The sequence below is a fragment of the Lycium barbarum genome, chromosome 10, assembly GCF_019175385.1.
Source record: "Lycium barbarum isolate Lr01 chromosome 10, ASM1917538v2, whole genome shotgun sequence".
NCBI lineage: Eukaryota > Viridiplantae > Streptophyta > Magnoliopsida > Solanales > Solanaceae > Lycium > Lycium barbarum.
This window is the reverse complement of record NC_083346.1, coordinates 31,278,583-31,295,941: the sequence shown is the minus strand read 5'-3', so window position 1 is coordinate 31,295,941 and position 17,359 is coordinate 31,278,583. Positions and strand designations below refer to the sequence as shown.

Genomic DNA, 17,359 nt, shown 5'->3' with positions numbered 1-17,359 from the left:
TTAAAGGGGTCAAATTTACCCTCCAAGTATGATTTATAGTTTAAATTTGCCCTCCGTCAAAGTTTTGAGGTCAAATTTGCCCTCTCCATAGGATACTTGATAAATTTGCTCTTATATGGATGAAAGTATGACTTGGGCTCCACAACACAAAAAAATTAGTCATGTGAGATCCACGTAGGATCCCATCCTCTGTTTCTTCGGTTTCATCTTCTTGTTTTATATCTTCTTCACCATTGTTGTTTTCTTGATTTCCATTCTCTTTTTCTTCTTCTAGTTTAGATTCTACATTTCCATTCTACCCATAATGCTATTTTTGCCCTTCTGCTTCATTAAATCTGTGTAATTTAGTCACATCAGAAACCTCTACTCCATTTCCTTCATCAGTACTAGGACTGCTTAATATTTTACGTCCATCCAATGCGAATACAGTGCAATAAGCGAAAGAAGCATCAGAGATAACAACTTCTTTCTTCACAATTTCACAGAATGACTTGTCGCATAGTAGCTCTGGTTCATCCTTTGCTTCTTCTCCATTGTTGCGTTCTTGATTTCCACTCTCTTTTTCTTCATGATCAATACTAAGACTGCATAGTCTTTTACGTTCATTATTCAAAGCGAAGACAGTGGAATTAGTGGATTGATTTGGGTAGGAATCCTACATGCATCCGACGTGGCTAATTTTTTTTGTGTTGTGAAGTCCAAATCAAACTTCCATCTAAATAAAGGTAAATTTATCAAGTATCCTAACGGGGAGGGCAAATTTGACCCCAAACTTTGACGGAGAGCAAATTTAAACTATAAACCATACTTGGAGGGTAAATTTGACCCTTTACCCTATTTTAAATTAGATAATGGACTACAGTAGCGTATGAGCACTCATAAACTGAAGAATAAAGTTTCCTCAACTCAAGTATCACACACACTTCATATCCTTTTAACCTTTTATTGTTGGAGATATAGACGGCAAAGCTTTCACCATCCACTGTACAAGGCAGCAACCTAGATATGTATTCTTCACATTTCATGTCAACTCACTAGAAAATTTCTGAAGAAACTACAAGGAAAGTAGCAAATAATAAAATTGATCATTAGAGGGAGAAATTGAGTTCAAAATTGGAAATAAACTAAACTCATTATGCTACTAACTAGTGCTTCCATTGGAGACTCTCTCGTAAAATAAGATGTATCCGTGATCTGTATTGCTGGAATACTCTTGAGCTGAGCCAAAGAATGTTTGAACAGCCGACTCATCAATCATCTCAACATTCTCATCATCAAAGAACAACCAGTGGTTGTGACTCTTCACAAGGCTGACGTAGTGTCCATGGTTTGGTCCACTCCCAACATGGACTACTACAGCGAATAAGGAATACTCGGCATCTGCATCCTCAACTGTATTGCTCAGCTTTAGCTCAAGTGGGAAGACAACGCGGTACGAGAGCTTCTTATACCGACCAAGCTGTTCAATGTACTTAAATCGCTTCAAATGGATAACTAGGATGTGAGGGGGCTTTTTAATCTTCATCCTCTTCTGAGCTTCCTGCAAGCTAAATTCTCAAAAATGGTGAATTAGGTAGTCTGATAGTGATTTTTTTTTTTATAGTGATAAAACAGCAAAGAGACGAATCATGTTAGTTTGCTGCAGCTATGTCAAAATAGGCACATGCCTTAAAAGGAGTGTTCTCTGTAATTATCCAACACGAAAGCAAAAAACACATTATACCTGCAACACTTGTCGCAGAAGAACTTATCCTCTGCATTCAAAGTCTCTGTGGAACTAAAATTCTTCAGGCAGCTAGTTATTGAACTGTTCTGTTCAATGTCAAGGCTCAAATCTAGAAATGTCTCATCTCTTGCAGTTACAGTCTCACAACGCAAGCACTTCGTTTCATTTGTGAGTATACCCTGGAAGCAAAAACCGTTTAAGATCAATTAAAGAGTCTAGAGAGTACTGGTTTAACAGAGACATCAAAAGACTAGATAAAATACTCATACTTTCTTTTTCATACTGTCAAAGAAATGATGTTAAAACCTTAGTTCTACTTCTGAACTCTTCTTTCTTTTTCCTTCCTTTCTTTTAATTTTGACAAGAGAGGTTAGACACCAGAAGCGGTCTAAGGATGCAATATCAGGCACCTATTCTGACTTACCAAACTTACCGTGTAAGAACTTGATAAGAGACCCTTCACTTTAGAGTTCACATCTAGCTTTTGATTGACTCCTTCGCTAATTTTAAAATCTAACATAATATTATTTGCAAGTAGCATGCACCATTTCAAGCATGGGCTCAAAGCAGATTCCTAGTGTAAACCGGCAATTCCTAGTATACTTTACTTCTTGTTTGTAGTCGGAGACTGAACAAGATACATGGCAAGACTTAATGTAAGACCCAATCATGAAATGCTGAGCACCAGACAACCCAATTTAAACAGGGCTGGCAGATGAAACTAAAAAAAGAAAAAGAAAAAAAGAGGAATACAGTTGCTGACATATCAAGTGATGTATTACCAGAAATGATGGCATAAGCTGACAACTGCCAAGACAAGAAAGCTTTACCTGGAAATTTTTGTGCACCCATGTAACCAGAGGCTCCTTTTTAACACCATTAGCACGAACACTGGTAGGTCCATTTGCAATCTTTTCTGTTGGGGAAGAAGTTTCTTGATCACTTTTAGCAGCACTGGCTTCTTTCTCCAGTATGTCAACCAGTTCGTTCAGCAAATAGTTCAAAAATTCGTGTGCGTCCTAACAAAGAAGTATATCTATAAACATGAGAGGCCGGAGAGCACATCAGAGCATATAAGCACCAACATATAAAGGGAAATGAAGAGTAACTGATGAATAAAAGTCAAAAGCATCATAATGACAGTTAATTTAACTATCAATTATTTGGGAGTGCGAGTCTCTCTCTCCCCCTCCTCCCTCTGGATCAGTAGAATGTAAGTCTTCAATTTCTGGGACAAATTTCAAAGAAAGCAAGTCTTAAATTAAGCTGGATCTGATGACCATCTCCGTGCCCTCCACAGAGGAGAAACAATGTGAAGCAAGTAGAATATCTGACCCTTTTACATGAACTTAACCTCCTAGTCACTAAATTAACATGAAAAAGAATGTTTGCAAACTAGCACAACAATAATTGATGTTTAGTCTGGACCAACACAAAGAGCAGAGAGAGATATCTTCAAAGATAACAAATAGCAGTCCCTTAGGCAGGGGAGACAGGCTTTGGAATGTTCCCCGTAAATTATTTCACTTTCGTAATGTTACAGGTTGTAAACTAGATATTAAAGCAATACTATTCTCCTCTGCGACACAATCAACTCCAAGCAGGGAATTTCCAGTTGATCTGGAGCAGATCTGATCAGTTGACTGGCCTAGGAACAAGATTTCCAGTTCAACACAATTACATTTCTCAATCACACACTGGCCCAAGAAAAATACTACCAAATGCAGCATGAAAAAAAGGAAAAGAAAAAAGAGGCAAATAGGAAGCAACTCCTTAGTTTTTAGCTATGTTGCTCGGACTCTTCAAAAATATTAAGGGGTGCCTGTCGGATCCTAAAGTAGTGTATTTTTGAAGTATCCGACACGGGTGTGACAACATTTTTGGAGAGTCCGAGCAACTTAGGTTTTTAGGATTTCTAGCAATCCCACATTACAGCAGTCTAGTAACACCAAAAGGAGTAAAGCACACAATTCATGAAATGCAAATAAAAGGAGGCAGAGGGGGTTTGTTAACACCTGTACAGACAAACTTAGGGCTATCTTCCCCATATTTTATAGGAAGAAGGAATATTAGTTTCTAACTAGCATTTTAAAAGAAGTGACTATAGGACACCTGATGCATATAACTGCGGAAAATCTCATTCTGCTTCTTCAATCTCTGTACAAAGCGCTTGGGAGCAATGACCCCAGTTTTCTTCTTTTGCGAGCTTATCTACAAAATCACAAGAATAAGCCCATTAGTTCGATGATGAAGTACAATATAGATCATGGGCTCATCTAATGCAAAAAGATACAAGTTCTGGCAATGTGCTTTCAGATATCTGTAAATAAAGGAGGCAAGGGATATTATTGATTTAAAGTAATAATGCGCAACCTTTAAACAAGAACAAACAGATGGTAGGAAATAAATCATCTTACAAGCTTAGCTAATTCAAGCCTTTTCGAAGTCATAAAAGATGGTCTCACATTTTCTATGTGAGACAGTGAAAGCCGATGTATTACTTGAACTTCTTATTTTCTAATAATATATTAGTTTGCATTACCGAAGTTCATTGAAAGTTCAGTTTTAAAGTACCAAAACGAGTAGCAGAACAAACATTTATGTGCCCAAATTGTAAATTGTCAGCATTTTATCAGATTGGACTAAACCCGTTCGCTTGTTTGGAGCCTAAGCTTCAGTAGACAAAACCATGAATGCATTCACTCTTTTCTGTGGAAACAAAAACTAACTAAGAGAATAAACCAACAACAATTAAACAATCTACTCGACGAAAAGAACATGACATAGATCTCAAGAAAAACTCTGTGCCAATGCATACTTCTTTTTTTTTTTTTTTTGATCAGGTAAAGTTTTTCATTAATAATAACAAGGCCAACATGGCCGTATACAAATGGTACGCCAAAAAGGAGAGACCTACAAAATATGGTTCTCTCCAAAAGACACCCAGTCCTCTATACAAACAGGAACTACATGGGTGCACCAAAAGAAAATAAGCAATCGGAGACTACTCCTCAATTGAGCAAAGCTCATCTCCACCCCTTCAAAAGCTCTCCTATTTCTTTCTTTCCAAATGACCCGCATTAAAGCAAGAGGAGTGACATTCCAAGCCTTGTGCCTTCTTTTCCGAGCTCCACTCTTCCAGCTGAACATCAACTCTTTCACGGATCTAGGCATTACCCAAGAGACGCCAAACTACTAAAGGCAACACATTAAGAAATAAACTAATAGTGGAAAGCAACAAGCCTGCTGCACAGGCCACTAGCAAGCACAAGAACTACTTTATGCACATCCTCTAGGAACTCATCTCCTAGTTTATTTTCAGCATTACAGGAATAAGCAGCAACAACAAATTCCAAGGGTGTGTTTCGTACAAAGGAAAATGTTTTCTCGGAAAATAAGTGGTTTTCCTACTCATTTTTTTGTGTTTGATACGCAAGTTGAAAAATGTCATTTTAAGAGCATTTGCATATACTCAAAGCAAAATCACTATGAAGTTTTTGAATTCGGAGTGCAACTTTTGGTGGTGGAGTACGGGTTGGGAGGTTTTGTGGGGGGAGAGGGGGGGGGGTGGGGGTGGGGGGCTGGGTGGTGTTAAAAACCAACCAAAAAAATAAATAAATTAAAAACATTTTTTTTTTAAAAAAACATAAGCTTTTTTGGAGGGGTTGGTGAGGGGTGGGTGGTGTGAAAAACAAAAAAAACTTTTCTTTTTAAAAACAATTGGAGGTGGGGTTTGTGGGCAGTGGCGGAGCTAGGAATTTTATCAAGGGTGTTCGAATTCATATAATCTATATATTAAGGGTGCTCAATATGTAATATATGTCTGTAATACGTAATAATTGACGTCTACACGGTATAATTTTTCGGCGAAAGGTGTTCGGTTGAACACCCTTCCCGGGCTGTGGCTCCGCCACTGTTTGTGGGTGGGGGTGGGGGTAGTGGAGTGGGGTTTGGGATGGGGTGTGGGGGAGGGGGTTTGGGGTGGTGGGGGGAAGGTTGGGTTTGTTGGTGTGGGGCCTGCGGGGGGTGGAGTGGGGAATGCGTTGGTGTGTTTTTGTTAATCCAGAAAATGTTTTCCCTCAAATTTAATGGAAAACATTTTCTCCTATATGGAGGAAAACATTTTCCGTCATACCAAACACACCCCAAGTCTCCCCTAAAAATAACATAAAACTGCCTTAAGCCAATTGATGATTCTTTACGGGTCAAACTGAAAACATATGGCAAAACCCAAAAGGGTCAGATCAGGGAAGTAGTTTTTAAAACTGAGCTCACAGGTGAAAAAACCAAACAGATAATCATAACTATAAAACCAAAATCTGCATATCATCTGAATTCTTCAAATAAGGTGTGACCGGGAAACAAAATTTCAGAAAGATCATATGCACATTCATACCCTGAAAAAAACTACCCTAGCCAAATCCAGGAGCTGACTATTGGGCCTTCTCCACTCCGAAGAACATTCCTTTTTCCCTTTGTGCAAGTGAGAAGTATAAAAAACAAAGAAAGAAACCTAGAAGAGCATCTCAACAAGATTCTGGTTAACTGATCCACATAATGAGCCACAACGAGAAAAGAGCATCATTTTGGTTTTATTAAAACCTGAACATGCTGATTTTGCATTTAAAATGAAATTCTATTGAGAACACATAGAAATGAAATCTACTAACCTAACTTTTTAAAGTTAAAAAAAAAAAAAAAAAAAAAAAAAAGGTAAAACAAAGAGAGAGAATAGAAATTCCCTGTTGACAGTGAATGTCTTGTATATGTAAATGAATAAATTCTGACAGTTCCACTTATTAGCAGCTTAACACACGATTCTGTTTACTAGTGCATCATAACCAAATGGTCAAGGAAAACAATTAGGGAAAGAAAATGTCAACAGGGATACCTGCATAAACAGGTCAGCAAGGCATGTCAAGAGATTTTCATCCACGTCAGCAAGATTTTTGTTATTTGAATAATAATCCAGTAGCTGTTCTCGAAATGGAACACAGAAATATAGAGCCTGTTGAAAGAGAAAAGAACAAGATATTATCAACTTCAGGACAATACATAATATAACACATACCAATGTTATAATGCGGGGTTCATGTATATGCAGGGTGAGATCAACAGTCTCTTATTTGGTTAATTCAGCAAGCAGACAGCACATTATAAGGCTACCAATAATTAGTTTCTACATTTCAGACGAAAAATAAATGGATGCAATGCATTTAAGCCTGATATTCATCATTTCCAACATTCCAAAAAACTCAACCAAAACCAATCTTTCAAATATTTCCTGGATTTTGCTTCAAGCTGCATGCAAATAGGTTGCTGGTGGTTGAACTTTTTCGTAGCTAAATTACCGAATTGTCTAACCACCTCATCCAAAAACTTAAACCATCAAAAAGGCACCCTTTTTTTAAATCAAAAGGGCACACTTTACTTAGTTATGCCTTCAAGCTTTTAAAAGAGGTGGTCATAAAATTCATAAGGTATTAGAGTAGGTGGAGGTCCAAAGAATATAAGTCTCACACCCCGCCCTTCATTAAACAAATTCACCTGCTTGACACATCAAAAAGAATTTCGTCTGCATGCAAGGAGGCATGTTGAAGACATAAATCACTAGATAAAAATGTGCCCTCTAGCAATTCAAGCTTTTAAATGAGCTGATAACAATTCAGTATAAATGATAGAGCATAGACTTTTTTCACCTTATCTAGTTTGACGTCTGATAGATGGAGGATAGAAACAAGGTAGACCCACCAATTAAGCAAAGATTAATAATGTGAAAAGATAAGTAATGTAAGGCTGAATGAGAAGAAAGGAGTTCAAACCATTGTTGCATAAAAAAAACAAAAGCACTTTGTGCTGGATGTTAAGGACGATAGGGGAGAACTGAAGAGACAGGATAGCAGCATTTGTGGGGAAGTACCTTTTTTGGTCAAAGCCATTAGTTTGTGTCAAGAAAACTAACGGAAGGATGGATCTTGTAACATTTTGCATAGCTTAAGGATATTTTTTGTTCATTGTGGTAGTACAAGAAGTAATTTTTTTTTTTTTTTTTGATAAGGTACAAGGGTGTACTATAAGCTTGAGGTATAGTTAAGGCATGTTTTTGGCCAAAAAATCTGCCATCTTTTCACTTCTCTCTAATATACTCCACCAATGTTGCAGTTGCTTGCTCCATTGGACTCAACATTAGACAAACCAAACTCCACCTCTATCTTGGTCGAGGCTCATACCATGCTAGAAACGAACTTGTCATTGATTTTTCCTATTCCTAAATCTTTTTGCTTCCCTCAGATGATAAGAACTTGTTTTCATCTGCTTCTGTTTAACTATAGACATTTTTGCATAATACTTCCCTTTTCCACCTAAAAAGATGTATTCTTGGTAAAACTCTTTAGCTGCAGGAACTTGGATAGAGAATTTTGTAATTTCCCTTTAAGAGAAGCATTTATGTTATGCTCTTTTCCCATCATTTTGTTCTAAGAGAAACCTAGCTATGACTTTAAACTAACAAATCGATGAGTCCATTTTCAGATATGTTGGTTCTAATATATGAGATAATTGGTTTAAATTTCTGAAGATTGAAATAGGACTGAACCAAAACTTTTGACGGACCAAACTTGCTTGCTTCCAACACAGGTTTCACTTGGTGAAAGCTAATGCCATAAACTTTCCCTTGGTCTCTCTTTTTTCTTATTTTCCTCATTTCACACACAAGGTTCTGGACGGGGAGGGAATTTGACATGTCAAAACTTTCTTGTGCTGCACAATTTAATTAGAGATTACATCTATTATCTCTCATCTAGATTTCTTTGCCGGGAAGCAAAATGCTGAATTATATTTTAATGAATTTGCATGGAACAACAACAACAACAACAACAACAACCCAGTGAAATCCCACATCGTGGGGTCTGGGGAGGATAGAGTGTACGCAAACCTTACTCCTACCAAGGTAGGACGGCTGTTTCCGAAAGACCCTTGGCTCAATAAAAGCATAAAAAGAAGTCAGCTAAGGTTAAGAGAATCAAAGCGATATGAAATGAAATAATGTAAGCGACACAGATAACACAGGATAATCAAAGCACAGGAAATAACAGAAATCTGAGCAGAAGAAATTATATTGCGATAATGCGACTACTAATAAGAACGGAAAACGAGACTATCTACTAGCCTTCTACCCTAATTTGGGTCCTCCAAACCCTCCTATCTAAGGTCATGTCCTCGGTAAGCTGTAGTTGCGACATGTCGTGTCTAATTACCTCTCCCCAATACTTCTTCGGTCTACCCTTACCTCGTCTGAAACCATCCATGGCCAACCTCTCACACCTCCGCACTGGGGCATCTGTGTCTCTCCTCTTCACATGCCCAAACCATCTCAATCTCGCTTCTCGCATCTTATCTTCCACCGAGGCCACCCCCACCTTATCCCGAATATGCTCATTCCTAATCCTGTCACTCCTGGTGTGGCCACACATCCATCTTAACATTCTCATCTCGGCAACTTTCATCTTTTGAACGTGAGAGATCTTAACCGGCCAACACTCCGCCCCATACAACATAGTCGGTCTAACCACCACTTTGTAGAACTTGCCCTTAAGTTTTGGTGGCACCTTCTTGTCACATAGCACTCCGGAAGCAAGCCTCCATTTCATCCACCCTGCCCCAATACGATGTGTGACATCATCGTCAATCTCCCCGCAGCTTTGCAGAATAGACCCAAGGTACTTGAAACTACTTTTCTTCTGGATGGCCTGGGTACCAAGTCTCACTTCCAAGCCAGCCTCCTGAGGTGCTTCACTGAACTTACACTCCAAGTTCATCAGGTTGGATGATATGATCCTCTTACCAGGAGGTTATACATTTTTTTTGGATCAAGTTACGAAGTTCTACATGATTGGTGGAACTCTCATCAAAACTGCCTCCTCCAAGAGACACAAGGAGAATATCTTTCAAGGAATATTTAAAGCCTATCAAGTAATTAATTTATGACAGTACCCATTACTTCCCACCAGCACAGATACCGGGTAACTATAAATTACTAAAAGGAAAGAACATTCTTGAGGAGGCGTCGTTTAAATACACTTTCAACTGAGGAGCCCCCCCCCCCCCCCCCCCCCCCCCACAAAATTGTAGCCAATAATATAATGTAGTAGCTAAGGTTTCAATAGGATATATATGCATACTCTTAACCAGGCCTATGGCAATGAGATTATGCTCTGTGTTTTTTCCCAAGAAGGACCATATGAACCAATTATCCAACCATTCCCATTGCTTTGTGGGCTATCCTTAAAGTGTGCAAATAAATCCTCAATACTACATAATCAACTGTTTAGAAAATTCATTTCCTTAATTAAGTCATTGACAACCATGGTGTTCGCCCAGCTTGGGCGCACCTCGACTAATTCCAATGACTACATGTACTGGGTAACTCTGTCCACCAAGGCAGAAACCATAATACATCTCAATCAATACCTACAACACCATCACAAAACTCCGCAAACAATCCCCCTCCAAAAAGGTCAATTTTTTTTCTTCCATAATTCCAAATTACACAAATTAGTAAAGTCCCAAATAATCTAAAGCAAACTAGGTAAAAACAGTTATACTATTCAAATGATGCAAATCAGAATGAAAAAAAAAAAAGGAAAGACCTGAAGAACGCTGTTACAATAACAAGTATTGCCAAAATTCTCAAGACCAAAATAACGCTCTCCTTCAGGGAATTGGTCACCAAGTGCTTTCTCCAGTTTTGAACCTGCTGCACCCATCTCTCACTTCATTCGACCAGACCCGACCCGAATTCGATTTGGGGATTTAGGGGTTTTTTTTTCCCTTTTTTCTTGGAGTTTTTTTCGGAAGCAGCGATTTTTGCAAAGAGTGATTGAGAAAAACTGAATCAGAGGAGATGGAAAATGAGGGCTTCTTTTTTCTGATGGAGAAGAATGATGAAGAAACAAATTAAATAAATAAATAAATAAATAAATAATAATAGTAATAGGTGTATTTTGCAAATTGAAATGAAATTAAAAGTTATGGTCCACTATTTGATGAGGCTTTCACTTGTCCAGATCAAAATAATGAGCGTCAAGCTGTAAATGTGGCTTTACTCCAAATTAATCCCATTTATAGACAAGATGTGATGCATGAAGCATACTAATCTTTTAAATTAATTTTTTTGGTTTTGACTTGACACGAAATTTAAACAACTTTTAAATTTTGTGGTTGTTAACTAAAGATATGTCAAATGTACCAAAACGTCATTTTAATCTTATACTCCATTCGTCTCATATTATTTGTCCTTTTTTTTTTAGACGCTCCTTAAGAAATGTTAATTAGGAGGGTTGTTTGACTACTTTACCCTTATTTATATGTAAGTTATAATCGTCCTTCATTAAATGTTTACTACATTTAAGTGTCACATTCATTACTGAAAATAGGAAAAAATAATTAATTGAGCCTTGAACTTTTAAAACAACAAATAATTATTTTTAATAACTACGACAAATAAATTGAGAGGGGGAGTAGTCTCAATTCTTAAACATGTCACGTGAAAAATTGTGGTTAAAGAATTGCCAAAAAAAAAGATATCCTTTTTAAAGAACTAAAAATAAAAATAACACAAACAAATTAAAACAGAGAGAATACAACAAACATTATTTCCCTTCGTACTACCACCATACTTTTATATAGAAAATATAATGGCAAAATACATCAAATCACACTTAAACTATACACAAAATGTCGAGTTCACACTCAAACTATACATGCGACCTATTACACACCTGAACATCTAAAAAATGAATTTAATACCACCCTAACACACAAATAACAAGTCACACGATGGGAGGTGTTTTACAATCGCGTCATATCATCGCCACGTCATTGCCACGTCACCGCCACATCATATACTATATCATTTTAAAAAAAAAATCCATGTCATCCCAATTGTTTCTCCTTCGTTGTACGCCATCAATCCACCATTAAACCACACCATAACCAAACCCACACCTCCACCACAAAAAATAAAAAGACCCACCAAACTTAAAATTTATTTTGACGGAAGAAAACAAAGGTGGTATTGGAGGTTGCCGCGGCGTCAGTCCAAAGTTGTGGTGGAGAGTGAGGACACCGAAAATTGAAGTGGGAAAGTGGTCCGACCACTTGGATTTGATAATCTAAAAATTCATCACTGGTGTGATGACCCAGAAAATCCCACCGTTGTTTCTCTCAAAAGATCCGAATCGACAAGTGGAATTCGAAACATGAAAATTTGGGCTATTTGGTTGAGGATTGAGGTGTATTTGGTTGGGTTTAACAATAGCTATTCTACGAAGAAGATGAGTTTGGTGAGGAAGGGTGGGGACGGGGTGGGTGGGGATTATAAAAATATGTATTTTGTAATTAAAAAAAGAAAATAATAAATAAATTTTAATTAAAACGCGTCTATTTTTCAATTATTTTTATAATTTGTGTCACATCAGCCTGTCAGGTGGTATTAAATTCACTTTTTAGATGTTCAGGTGTGTAATAGGTCGCCTGTATAGTTTGAGTGTGAATTCAACATTTTGGGTATAATTTAAGTGGGATTTGATGTATTTTGCCAAAATATAATTGGTTATGATGGACATTGACATAGAAGGTCTCAAGTCGCCTGTACTATGTCTTTTTTTATATACTTTGATATTTCAATCAATCCTTTGTTAATGTCCCAATAAATAAAGTTTTTCATGTCACCTTTCATTGTTTATAGGAGCTACTAGTAAACGAGATATTACACTTGCAAAAAAAAAAAAAAAAAAAAAATTTAATTGTCATACCTTTTGCGCAGGATTGGTAAAGGCCGTTTTTAATTGTTTGCATTGGGATTAAAAAAATTTGGCAATTTTTTTTTTTATATATATATATATATTTTTAACAGCTTTATCATAATTATATTTGTAATATATTTGCTCACTGCTTAGCCTTTGTACCTCCAAAATTTGTCTTTCACAATATACTCTCGATTGAGTTTTTAAAAGAATATTTTGCGTTAATTTTTAAGTTGTATCATTGCAAAAAGTAAATTCATCTTAAACAAAGCCAAACGCCACCACAGAACGAGTCCTTAATTTAAATTCTTCTAATGCATGTTCAGAGAAGGAGAAAATCAATCAACATGGAACATTCCAATTCCTTTATGGCTATGGTTCTTAATATGAACTTTCAACTATGTACGTTGTTGTTTGAGAATTAAGCAAGACATGTGAAGGAGACAAAAAATATTAAGAACTTCAGAATTTAACCAGACGCTAGAAAAATATCAGGAACGAAAGGAATAAGAACGAGAGAGCAGACGACAACCTTAGGTCTATCTAACATTACATCAGTATAAGTTCATTTTTTACTTAAACTAAGACTTCTAATAAATCTTACTACTGTGCGAATAGGTTTTTCTGAACTCCTCATAAAAGAAGGGGCGAGTCCCTTGAGTGACTGAATTAAGTAATTGTTTATAGAATTTACCATTCACATGCAATAACAAAGATTGCTATGTCATATTCTAACTAGTATTTAAAATATTGAAAAATGCAAAACAATTGCTGAAATGAGGAAACGACACAAGTAAACTATTTTGAGATGACAATTTAAGAACCAAATTTGACTCTGAAAAATCTTACATTTTGAGAAAAAAGTAAACACCAATGCGATTTTAGGAATCATATCTACATACATTATTGATTTAACAATCAAATGAAGTGGTATTCCATACGAATGAGTGGTCTTTCTATTAATATAATACAACACTAGTATAGTATCCGCGCGTCTTGGAGAAAATAATCATAAGAAATTAATATCTTATTTTAAGTTAAATGTAAATTTACGTTTTTTGACGTTCTTTGCAAGAGTTTTTGCGAGTCAAATTGATATTAAGAAAAAATGAGAGTCTTCTTTAACAAAATTGTCCAGAAATTGACAAATGATGTATTTTTGTAGAGACACTTTCCACAATATGATAAAGCTAACGTTCCTGCTTCTATATATCCTATGTACCTGCATAATGCGCGGATGTTGTAAAGTAGAAAAAACAAAATTTTAAAGTTAAAGCTATTTCATAGTATAATTTATGCGCAATAAAGAATCTAAATGCACTATTCTTAAATAATATTGAGGGACAACATTATTAGCTTAACATAACTTGACCGAAGAACTTCATTTGAAGCATAATAGTTCTAACATGGATGCATCATGGTTATGTATAGTGAAGAAAGTTTGATAATAGCTCGCTTTCCATTTAAGGATTCCTCCATGATGCTTCATTTTACATGTAAATAATATCTAAGGGAAGAAGATTGAAAACACTTAATGATTATCTTTGAACCAAGCATCTGTCACTCATTATAGTCTTCTTCATGCTCAAAAAATTATGCCGCATAGCAACTCCGCTCATATAGGTTCCAATATTTAGCACAATCAAGCCCTAGGTATCCAGATAAAATATAAATAAATTAAAATTGCTTAGAAATTTTCCAAAAGAAAAGCAATAAACAGTTTGTTTTTTAGATTTTACAATGTTTACACCTTTGATATTTCTATGTCTTCCCATTAACTTACAGCCAAGGGTCATGACAAACTCGCATGAGTTTTGTTCATATATCTTTAGCACATTCTTTGCGCATCTCGATAAAGTTACAAACTGCATCATAAACTTGATTAGACGCACATACAAAACACACACGCAAATTTTGCCATATGAATTTCACTTATAATAGAATGTTAGTAAGGTTTGGAGCATCCGATTAATGGGTAAAAAAGTGATTATCCTGGCAGAATGCTAATTTGAAAAGAGAAAAAAGAAACAGCAACACCAGAAGATATGGCATCATACCTTTGTTCTTACCATCCATATCAGAGAGGATTATGCTAAACTTTAAATTGATCAATTGGATAAAAGATTCCCTTTCTCTCTTTACGTGTTTATAAAGTTAGGATTTAAGATTATTTCTTCAATGAATCCATCAGAAACATGAACACACAATACAGAAAAACAGACTTTCCACATGAGACTCCAACTTTTTTTCAGCAAATTCTTGTACCTATTAAAATTTAGAAGTCATAGAAATTTTGCACCACAAATGTTCCTATGAAAGATAGATGTTATTAAATATTTCTCTTTTCATAAGAGAATTGTCTGAACATCTTGAGCATATTTATTTTGGAAGTTGAAAGTTTTCAATTATTACTCCCGAGAATGTTTATTCGTAAGAAGATAGTATAATGCTATAATTTAAACTATGTCTTACCAACATTCACTTCATGCTGGTATTTTTTGTTTGGAACAGTTTCAAACTCCACAGAAGGCTCAGGATTCTGCAATATTCGCTACAATTAGAGATTTGCAAATGAAGAATGAGCATAAGAACCAAAATTTGGTATGCAAGAAGAATGCACGAATTGGTTAATTGAAGGATGCACCCAGCCGGTAGTAGAATCAACGCAATCCTTTTCTTCGTCATCTGAAGTAATTTCCTTTTTCGGTAGAGTAGCTTCAATCGTGGAAGGTCTTCTCACTATAATGATTAAAAGATAAACAAAACAAAAGTTCATAGAATTTTTTATTTATTACTCCTAATCAAAGCAGGATACTGAGGTATAGATTTTAAGAAGTTTCTTTTATCACTCTCTAAACCTTCTATCATAAAAGTAATGCAAATTACGAAAATTCCCTGTTCAAGCTGTTAGCAAAATCTGTAGTAGCTTTGCCTCCTCCATATATCTTAGTGAAGTCCTCCTTAATTCTTTCTTGAACTGCATTTCGGATCTATCTGTGAACAGATTTCATACATCAACTCAATAAGATGATTGTTTGAAAACAATCTATCAGAATATGTTTTATCAATTCTCCGAAATAGGAAAGAAATTATCCCCTCAAATTTGTTCCAAATTAATCAATAAATTAAATCTTCTTCACAAATTATTCGTTTCTTATACCGTTTTTAGCTAACTTGAATGAGAAGCTCCTTGTCTTTCAATGTTTATTTGTTGCCGATTTGAGTGTACCATGTTTTTGCTTTTGAACTATAACTCAAACGATACAGGATGCCCTTTATAACAATATTTAGTAAATGAGAAGTTTGCCAATCTGTAGAGATTAGGATCCAAAATTCCTCATTAATCAAAGCAAAAAAGCAGAGTAACTTCTTTTTTCCAACTTTATTGTCATGGTACACCAAAAAAATACCATCGACAACAACACAAATAGAGAGCATTTAATACAGAGATACATGAAGGCGAAGATAAAGCAAGCATGAAGCTTTGTACCTTCAAATCTTTCTCACAGACGTTAAAAGTCTTCTCCTATAGTGATTTCTTCTCTGCCTTGAATGCAAATGGATTTGTGGTTTTCAGATGATGCGGGTGTTGGGGTGAATTTTTCTCCTTTGTTCATTTTACTCTCTATTTTTATGCCATTATAATTGAGGATTTGATTTGGAATGATTTGTCGGATTTCGAAATACATTGCATTTTGTTATACTGATGAAGGTGTAACTGAACCCATCTACTTAGAAACCCTTACTGAGACATGGAATGTATTGGGAAGTTGGTTATCCTTTATCTTTTACTTTTTTTTTTATTTAAAAACAAATATCGCTGATTTAGTTGGTTACTCAACTAGTTTTCACACTTTTTAAAATTAAATTCAAATATTCCTGGCTTTGCTTTTATTTTTATATTTTTATATTTTCATATTGGAATTTTCTGGTGCTTACACTTGTCATCGCAAGATTTTTTTGCTTCTCCTATTCTATATAGATATATTTCCAGCTAGTTTATATAAATTTCTAAAATTGTATGTAATGACTCGTTCGGCCGTTACCAAAACTTCCGCAATATGTGACATAAAGTCAAATCGATCAGTTGTACGGTTAGTTGTGCGGAATTCTTCTGTTAGGATTGATCCGCAGTCGTGTTGGAAAGAGTTTAAATCAAGTGGGGTCACTGGTATCGTAGCATTGCTACAGCGGGTTGGAGGACTGCCGCAGCGGGTCCGCCTCCGCTGTGATAGGCTCGCTATAGCGAGCTAGTCGAATCATGGAGGTTTCGCCCCAGCGGACCTGACTTCCGCTTCAGCGAACGGGTCTATTCCCTCGATGTCCGCTATCAAGGCACATTTATCGCCACAGCGGTATTGCTACAGCAGCCAACGCTGGCCAGACCTAGTATTTAACCTCATTTCGGGATTGGACCTTATTTTTCCACCAACCCTTCATCTAGGCCGCCATTTGGGGCATTTTCAGAGGCAAACACTTGGAGGCTTGGGAAAGGTAACCTTAAACCCCCCTTTATTCCATCTCCCTTAACTCTATTACTTCATTTACTAAGCTTTGCCTATAAGGATTAATAAAAATGGAGTGCTCCTATTTGTTCGCACGCTAGGAAAGTGAAATGGATTTTCTTAACTAGGAATCATGGTATTTTCAAAAGAATCACCTACATTCTTACTCTAGGGTAATTAAATAACCCCAATGTTGATTCTTTCTCTATATTTTTTTAAAGTCGGTTAAGACTTGATTTCTTCAAATGGGGGATTTTAAGGGAAAGGTTGTTCTATCGACTTGGATGGGTTAGTTAACAATGGAATCTAGATTATTAGTCCCT

General features: G+C 36.1%; 1 protein-coding gene and 1 long non-coding RNA gene across 2 annotated transcripts; both read right to left on the bottom strand.

The window, feature by feature from the left end:
* Positions 1–896: 896 nt before the first annotated feature.
* LOC132613679 (ubiquitin carboxyl-terminal hydrolase 3) lies at positions 897–10,784 on the bottom strand. Its single transcript, XM_060327815.1, has 6 exons — positions 10,375–10,784; positions 6,618–6,734; positions 3,839–3,937; positions 2,557–2,745; positions 1,724–1,905; positions 897–1,547 (listed from the first exon to the last, which is right to left on the bottom strand). Exons 1-6 carry the CDS (start codon positions 10,489–10,491, stop codon positions 1,142–1,144), a joined length of 1,110 nt encoding a protein of 369 aa, XP_060183798.1. The 5' UTR covers positions 10,492–10,784; the 3' UTR covers positions 897–1,141.
* A 3,084-nt stretch (positions 10,785–13,868) lies between these two features.
* Positions 13,869–16,619, bottom strand: LOC132614863 (uncharacterized). The gene is made up of 3 exons (XR_009572472.1): positions 16,022–16,619; positions 15,004–15,525; positions 13,869–14,180 (listed from the first exon to the last, which is right to left on the bottom strand). It is a non-coding gene; the product is annotated as an uncharacterized LOC132614863 (long non-coding RNA).
* Between the last annotated feature and the right edge of the window lie 740 nt (positions 16,620–17,359).

Coding starts and splice junctions, on each gene's coding strand:
- LOC132613679 (XM_060327815.1), bottom strand. CDS start 10,491: ATGGGTGCAGCAGGTTCAAAACTGGAGAAAGCACTTGGTGACCAATTC. Junction 1,906..2,556: donor GGGTGCACAAAAATTTCCAG/GTAAAGCTTTCT, acceptor TTTTGCTTCCAG/GGTATACTCACAAATGAAAC. Junction 1,548..1,723: donor TTCTGCGACAAGTGTTGCAG/GTATAATGTGTT, acceptor TTGAGAATTTAG/CTTGCAGGAAGCTCAGAAGA.